We start from the raw sequence: 8,769 nt of genomic DNA, 5'->3' as shown, positions 1-8,769 counted from the left end.
ATAATTTATAAGGAAACCGATAACATGATCTTCTGTGTGTGACACCACACACCATGTTATCTACAATATAAATTAATTGAACAACTACATTTATCATAAATGTAGACATTTGACCAATGTGATTCTTATTTCTAGATAAATGTTTATACCAAAAGCTAGGCTTTTAGTATACACTCTAACAGCCATGTCACCGCCCCTACAAAAGGAGATTACAGATTTCGGTCTCGAACTTGTAGATGGGCAACTCTCTACTATGACATTAGCATCTACCCTGCTTGGTGACATCCAGACAGCTCAGGAGCAGGACCCTGAAATTCAGAAAATCAAGCAAGGGTTAGCAGAATCAGAAAGTCGAGAGTTCAGAGTATCTGATAGTGGGGTACTATATTTTGGTGATAGACTGTGCGTTCCAGATCAGGAGGAACTATGAAGGAAGATCCTAGACGAGTCTCACAAGACTCCTTATGCGATGCATCCTGGTTCCACTAAGATGTACCAAGACCTAAAGAAACGTTTTTGGTGGCCTGGGATGAAAAGAGACATCGCTAGATATGTCAGTACCTGTCTGACCTGCCAGAGGGTCAAGGCAGAACACCAGAGACCAGGAGGAGTTCTGCAGCCCATTCAAATCCCAGAATGGAAGTGAGAGGATATTTTCATGGATTCTATAGTGGGACTACCCAGAACCACGAATGGTTTTGATGTCATCTGGGTAATAGTCGACAGATTGACTAAATCAGCCCACTTCTTAGCTATCAGGATATCATACTCCATGGAGCAACTAGCTCAGCTGTATCTCAAGGAGATCGTCAGACTGCATGGAGTCCCACGGACCATCATTTCAGATAGAGACGGTAGATTCACATCACACTTCTGGGAGTGTGTACAGTTAGCACTGGGCACCAGGTTAAAGTTTAGCACAGCTTTCCATCCTCAGACAGATGGTCAGATGGAGCGAGTAAATCAGGTACTTGAAGATATGCTCCGAGCATGTGCCCTAGACTTCAAGGGAAGTTGGTGCAAATATCTGTGTTTAGCAGAATTTGCATACAACAACAGCTATCAGGCCACTATCGGCATGGCACCCTACGAGGCTCTCTACGGGCGGAGGTGTAGATCTTCAATCTGTTGGTATGAAAGTGGTGAACAGAAAGAACTAGAACTTCAGACAGATCTAGTAGCAGATACCACAACAGCTATACAGCAGATCCGCCAGAGGATAGAGACAGCTCAGAGCCGCCAGAAAAGCTATGCTGATACACGACGCCGACCCTTAGAGTTTTCAGTTGGGGATACAGTATTTCTCCGAGTGGCTCCTATGAAGGGAGTAATGCGTTTTGGGAAGAAGGACAAATTAAGTTCTAGATATGTGGGACCATACCTTATCACTAGAAGAGTTGGCAAGGTAGCATATGAGCTAGAGCTACCCCAGGAGATGTCAGCTATCCATAACGTATTTCATGCTTCTATGCTGAAGAAGCACATCCCAGATGCCACCCAGGTGATTGAGCCTTAGTCGGTACAAGTCCGCGAAGACTTCAGCTATGACAGTCGACCTATTCAGATAATAGACCGAGCAGTTAAGAAATTGCGGAATAATGAGGTACCATTAGTAAAAGTTATTTGACAAAATCACACAACAGAAGAGGCAACTTGGGAGACAGAAGCTAGTATGAGACAGAAGTACCCAGAGTTATTCTAAGTTCGAGGATGAACTTTTTATAAGGTATGGGGGATTGTAACGCCCAAAAATTCTCAAATTAATTTTAGAAATATTCTATTATTTTCTGAAATTTTAGGATATTTTTATGGAATTTTTGGAGTAGCAGAAGTAGAAAAATTAAATAAAAACATAAAACAGCCTAAGCGGGATTTGAACCCGAGACCTATTAGACCCTACGACTTATAGATGACTCTAGTAACCAAGGAGCCCCAGCAGGGGTGTGCTGAAAGGAAAGGAGAGAAATTATATTTATGAGTAAGTTGGGAAGTATTAACCACTTAACATAAATAGGGGAAATTAAGTGGGGATTTATTATTTGATCGACAACTTTCCCCTCAAACCCTCACCGCCGACCCCTCTCTCTCTCCCGCACCCTCTCGGTGCACAAGTCCCAAGAAACCTAGGGTTCCATCCCTAGGATTGTAGGAACACTTTCCGGCGACAACTCCGGCACGAGGACGTTCCTCTCCGCGAGAAGAACGCGTAGACGTAAGAAGATCGTCGAAGAGATCTTCTTCTCCGGAAACTTAGCGATCAGATTGTAAGGAACCTTAGCGCAGGATATAAGTAACCCCTCACCTGTAGTATAAGTAGCTAATTGTATGCTTTTATGTTCTTAGTTCGCTTTTATACCCTTAGTGCAGCCATATGCAGAGTTAGAGCACGCCAGGTGCTCGATAAAATGACTAGTACAGTTATATGCTACAGTAGGCATTTTAATAGTTCAGTTAAATGCCATAGTTGCATTTTAAATAGCATACATAGCATTGCTTCAGTTTATATGGGACTACGGTCCAATGGGTGGGCTCCCATAGTTGCCTCTAGGTTCAAATAACCTAGCTCTAGGTTCAGATAACCTAGTAAAAGCAAGATGAGAAAAATCAGTTATGAACAGTATTTTACTTTTATCAGTGGCACTGTACTGGACTCTCAGATGTCCTTGGGTTGGGCTCCCATAGTCGTCCCTATGTTTAGATAACCTAGTAAACCCTACTAGATTCGGGACTAGCTACCTCGGGTTTAGTTAGGGATGCGCGCATAGCAAGTACAGTTGCCGAGTCCATCAGCAACATGATTAGTATTTTTATCTATTTATGAAAATAGTTTTCAAACTTCACAAACCAGATATGTGAATACAGCTCAACTTTAGTTTATTTTTCTTATTGATATATCAATTAGCTTTATGTTCAGTTTTTGATTGTCATGACTTGTATGTCCATATGCCATATTTTAGCATGTTCAGCATGATCATCAGCATGTATTTCAAATAGCATTCTTGAAAGCATGATTTCTTTGAATGCATGTTTTTGTGAGGTAGATGGTTCTTACTAAGCTCCCAAGCTTATAGTTTCATTTTCCTTATACTACAGATAAAGGTAAAGGGAAGATGGATTATCGGAGGCTAGAGTTCAATGCGACCAGATGTGTGTGAGAAGGAACTTGGAATAAAGACCTTGGAGACCAGCAAGTTAAAGGATTAGAACTCCTTATAGTTTATTTTCTGCACCTTTTTAGTGTCTAAATGTTATGAATCGTGAAGGTATGCATTAGGTTATGCCTAGACTTCTAGTTACCTTGATGTTAGTCGGTAAGTTATGAATCATGACCTGTTTAGTAAGAGTTTAGTGTTTATTAGTTGATATATCCATGTTGTACACGAAATTCTGAAATGCAGCAGAAATTAGAGCTCCAATCGATCAGTCGATCGATTGGAGGGTCCCCAATCGATCAGCCGATCGATTGGGAGGTAATATGTCGCGTACAGAGAGCTGTTGAATCGATTAGCTGATCGATCGGCCATGGATCAATCAGCCGATCGATCGGGAATTTAATTTCTGTGAACAGAGAGCCTCTGAATCGATTATCGGATCGATTGGCCAGGCTGGATCGATCAGCCGATCGATCCAGAATTGATCCCGTGCACAGTAGCACGTTGAATCGATCAGTGGATCGATCAGACCACTCCAATCGATCAGCCGATCGATTGGAATGTCTGATTTCAGCTAGAAGTGTCAAATTTCAACTTTTTGATCAAATAGAAAGTTAAGTTCCCTTCTTTAGCATATGTACAACTTCAGAAGTGTATTCTGAGTTTAATTTCTAGATTTTATAGAAAATAGCAGAGAGTTTTAATTATTTCAACTTTTCCGCACCTTGATACTTAGTGATATCCCAAGAATAGTTTAGCATAATGTAACCCCCGGTCTTACAGCCTAGTCAGTAGAAGGCGGGTCGTTACAACCGGTACGATATTTCGAGTAGCAACCAACAATTGTTATCAGAGTTAGAGTTTGTCTCTGTATGTTTGATTTTCAGTTTAATTATATACATGTCATACATAATTTAGGTAGGATAATAGTAGAATATGCTAACTCTGTGATTACAGACTCCAACTATTGTGATTTATAATGATTGTGTGTGATTGGATCCTTGGACATGTCAAGGGCATTTTATGTGTGTGCATAATTGTATGATTGACGATGAGGTTGACTTTTGTTTGTCCGTTGACTGTTTCTGATCAGTTTCCGTTTTTGCCTCTTTTACAAATTTATGTTAAAATAAAGCCCAAATATATTGCTTGAGATGGACACTCACACATAATCTCGAAGATTACAACGCGAGTATACACATAATCTCATAGATGCCATCATTATTCAATCCGAGCTATCACTCTAATCTCTTCTCAAGGAGATGCCAAGAATGCCCTTGCGATTTTCCCATCCCCGCCTTTAGGGAGGAACCCTCCGGGCACATGCTCACTCCCAGTCCCATACACCACCCGGAGCACCTCTGCCGGAGTTCGCTTGTAGCCGAGGGAATCCTTGTTGGCCGACAGTATGTTGGTGGACATCCTTGCCTCGGCCCCCAGCTCCCGCGGCACCAGCAGCCCTTCGTCCTTCATGCCGCACATCGCCAGCCGGTTCCTCAGCTCCGATATCCGAACCGTGAACTCCGCCACCGTGATATTGTACGGCGCCACCAGCTCGTCCTTGCGCTGATACAGAATCGCCCTTATGATCGCATCTTGCCCAGCTTCCACGGCCAGCAATCCCGCCAAAAGCTGCGCAAATTTACAGTTACAAACAGTTAATCTCTCTCTCTATATATATATAATTAAGCCATTCGACGATCGATCTCTAGGATTACCCTCTTGGCGACGAAGCCATTGGTGTTGGGGTTTGCGCCGACGTAGGCGACCAGGCCCATGTAAGGGATCGCGTAGGAGGCGAGGAGGTAATTGAGAGTGTCAACGTAGGGATCAAATGGAGGATTCAGATGGTATCCCAAAGCATTGTCCATTATGTTCGCGAAGTTGTGAGCGCTCAAATCGAGTTGAGGCCTCGGGAACCCTCCGACAGTGCTCTTGATCGCCCTTCATATATCAGTTACGATGCGCGATCGATCAGCTAGTTCAGAGTGAATCAGGAGGCGTAATTTAATTTAATGAATATATACCTCAAATGGCCGACTTCTTGGTAGGCAAACTCCTCGATGATGAGCTTTGTGGTCGCGTCGAGGTTGGCCTTCCTCGCGCCGATCGGCGGCGGCCCGCCCATGGCCAGCTCCGGCGCGACGGAGTCGAGCCCGCGGCCGAGGGCGCCGAACAGGAAGAAGTCACACTCCGTGTGCTCCAGGTTCAGCGCGAACTGCAGCAAGTCCCTGTCCAGGGGGAACAACGGCTCCCCGATCGTCGGCGACCCACATGTTGGATTCTTGGCTGCTCCGATCACCGTCACGACCGCGGCCGTGGAGAGGACGAAGAGAGACAAGACACGGACCGCCACAAAAGCCATGCCGATCGACCAAGCTCCAAGCAAGCGAGTCTGATGCACGAGATCAAGAGGGTTCCCTGGCTTTATATAGATCGAGCTGAGCTGAGCGGGATATTAATGCGTTTTCCAATTTTATGTATTTTTTTTTATTTTACACTTGTAATAATTATTATTATGGAAAACTTATTTATTTATTTCCAGTATTTTAATGTGTTTCTCGTATTTTCCTATTTTACATGTGTAATAATCAATATTTATTTATTTATTTCAATGTGTTTTCTTAATTTAGGTATTTTTTTTCTATTTTATACTTGTAATAATTAATATTTATTTATTTATTTCCCAGCATTTTTTTAGTATGTTTTCCTAATTTATGTATTTTCCTATTTTATACTTGTAATAATATTTATATACCATATATTATTATTAATAAAATAGTGTATTCTATTGTCAATATGATATCAAAAAGCTAAGCTTAACAGTAATTTTGTCGCCCTCAAACCTTAATACCCACCGACTGCCTCCTACATTAGCTGTCGCCCACGACATCACCCGTCGATTATCTCTCACAAATGCTCCCGATTCACCTTTCTGCCTTGTGGTTCTCAACGTCAATGCTCAGACACCTTTGAAACTCACCACTTCCAATTATTTTTCTAGCACTTGTAGTTCACGTCTCTTTTATTCAGATATGACTTACTAGGATTTGTCGGTGGCTCACATTCCTGCCCCCTACGCAGATAACACCTACAGGCGCTATGCTCCCCTAGGCGAATCCTGATCATATTCTCTGGCTTCGTTAAGATCAACTTCTCCTCGACGCTATTGTAGGTTTGATGTCTCCTACTCTTGTGGAGTTTATTTCTTCATCAACTTCATCTAGAGACGCGTGGCAGATGATGGAGAGAACCTATGTTGCTCTCCCATATGACAGGATTATGACTCATTATCAAAATCTTGCCAGCCCTCACCAAGGTAATAGATCTATCACTGATTATATGTAAAACATCAAAAGAAATATTGACGTTCTTGCGTTTATGGATGTCAAAGTTGACTTTGATGAGCTCTCCATTCGTGTCATGAATGATTTTAGCGAAGACTACTGCAATATATAATATGCTCTACAAGTTCGTTACCTTAGATGAGTTATTGGAGCAACTCCTTAGCTATGCCACCCAGTTAAAAGTCTCAACTCCATCTCCATCTTAGGCATGTGACTCAATCTCCTTATATTTATATTTTCTTTATCTTTAAAGTTTATATCATTAGTTGAATTTATTAGATTAATTTTATCTAAATTACTATCCTTAACATTTACTTTTTTTATTAATTATATTATCTTAGTTTTAAATAGAAATTTCTAGATTAATGTTATCTAAATTGTCAAATATTATATTAAGGTATTTATTAATTTTATCTAGATCTATTTTATCATTTAAAGTTTCAAATTTTTATTTATTTTAAGCGTTTGAATTGATTAAATTATTATTATCAATTAAATTATGAAGGATAAAATTTGAATTAGTTAATTGAGATTTATCTTGTTTAGTTAAGTTTTAATTTTTTAAATTTAAGTTATTTATGTTTGAAATTTCTATATTAATTAAAGTCATATTTTTATTAATTTTAGAATTAATTAATTTTATTAATTTCAGAATTATTTGAATTAATATTTAAAAATTTAGAATTATTTAAATTTGATTATTACTAAGATTTGAATTAGTTAAATTTGACTTATCTAGATTTATTTTGATAATTAAATAAGTTTGAAAAAAAATTAATTAGATTTGAATTATTCAACTTGGATTTATCTCAAATAAAGAGAAAACTTTATCAAAAGATTATAATTAATTTTATCAAGATTTAGATTAACTTGGTTATTTTCTTGATTAAATTTACTAATTAATTTTAAATTATTCAAATTATATTTATTTTATTAATTGAATAATTATCTAAATTCAAATTATTAATTAAATTATTTAAATTTAAATTATTAAATAAATGATTATTTGAATTTAGATTTTAAATTAAAATCGACTTTTTCATAGTAAAATTATTATTATTAAATAAATTATTATTTAATTATAAATTTTTAATTAAAGTTAATTTATCTGAATTCACTAAATTATGTAAATTTAAATTATCATAAGAAAAAAATTATTTTTTTCACATAAAATACTAGGTATTTTAAGAAATATCTAAATTATCATGTATGCTATCTAAATTACTACTGATAGAGATATTTTCATAAATATCTAAATTATTATGCATGTTATCTAGATTACTACTGAGAGAGGTATTTTGGTAAATCGTACTAACATTAAATGTAACCCCTAATTCTGTATACTTCTCCGTTAATTTGGACTCGAGTCTGGATTCACTTTTGACTTGATTCTCCAACTTCAACAGCTCCTCATGAAGTTTGATTAGTTGAGTCCAAAACTAGTGGGCATCTCCATATTCTCCTATTCTACAAATAATTTTGCCAGGCAATAGACTCGAAATTAACTTGATTATCTTTATATTTGATTCCAATTTTTGAGAAGATTGCTTCAGCGCCATGCCACCATCAAAGTCATTCATAAGCATGAAACTTTCCATCTACATCCTCCATTGATTGAATTCATCCATCTTGTATATCTCGTATGGAGGTGGTTGGTTGACATTTCGCCAAACGTCTCTTTGTGCTCCATGTTCTTGTACAACAAGTGTTAAAGAAAATTCCCAAGACTTCTTCTTGGGGTAAGTAGTGTGGAAAAAATTGAACGATATAAAAACTCTCGAAAAAAAATCAATGGTAGCACCAAATTGGAGTGTCCTTGTTCTGATACCACTTATAAGATCGATTGCACGTGAGAGGGGTTGAATCACGTGTATTTTAAAACTTTTTTTTCAGTTTTATAAAATGAGTGTACAACATAAAAATAAACTTAGTAAGAAAAATAGAAAGAAATAAAACATGATTATTTTTTACTTGGTTTAGAGTCTTCAACAACTCCTACTCCAAGAGCGAAGCCCTTTGAATCCTTCCGACGGATAATCCACTAATCAATCATAATTGAATACTCAAAAAAAGAAGAAAGTGTAACAACTATACTTTCTTTAAGCAATAATTAACTTTAAACCAAAACTATTATCCAATACTTAGACGGAGATTTGAATGCGCTTGTGCATTGGTGTTGGTCCTTCTGTAGTAATACGGTGTAGCAGCATCGTAGCATAGTAGTAGTACAAAGTCGGAGCAGCCGGACGGTCGAGGAATCGTGTAGAAAT

General features: G+C 38.1%; 1 protein-coding gene across 1 annotated transcript; it reads right to left on the bottom strand.

The window, feature by feature from the left end:
* Positions 1-4,356: 4,356 nt before the first annotated feature.
* LOC122043829 (desiccation-related protein PCC13-62-like) lies at positions 4,357-5,517 on the bottom strand. Its single transcript, XM_042604403.1, has 3 exons — positions 5,180-5,517; positions 4,871-5,096; positions 4,357-4,784 (listed from the first exon to the last, which is right to left on the bottom strand). The coding sequence occupies exons 1-3, from the start codon at positions 5,515-5,517 to the stop codon at positions 4,407-4,409; spliced, it is 942 nt and encodes a 313-aa protein (XP_042460337.1). The 3' UTR covers positions 4,357-4,406.
* Positions 5,518-8,769: the final 3,252 nt, after the last annotated feature.

This window comes from Zingiber officinale, chromosome 2A (assembly GCF_018446385.1).
Source record: "Zingiber officinale cultivar Zhangliang chromosome 2A, Zo_v1.1, whole genome shotgun sequence".
NCBI classification, from domain to species: domain Eukaryota; kingdom Viridiplantae; phylum Streptophyta; class Magnoliopsida; order Zingiberales; family Zingiberaceae; genus Zingiber; species Zingiber officinale.
The sequence above is the reverse complement of the archived record's forward strand: the minus strand, read 5'-3'. Positions and strand labels throughout refer to the sequence as shown.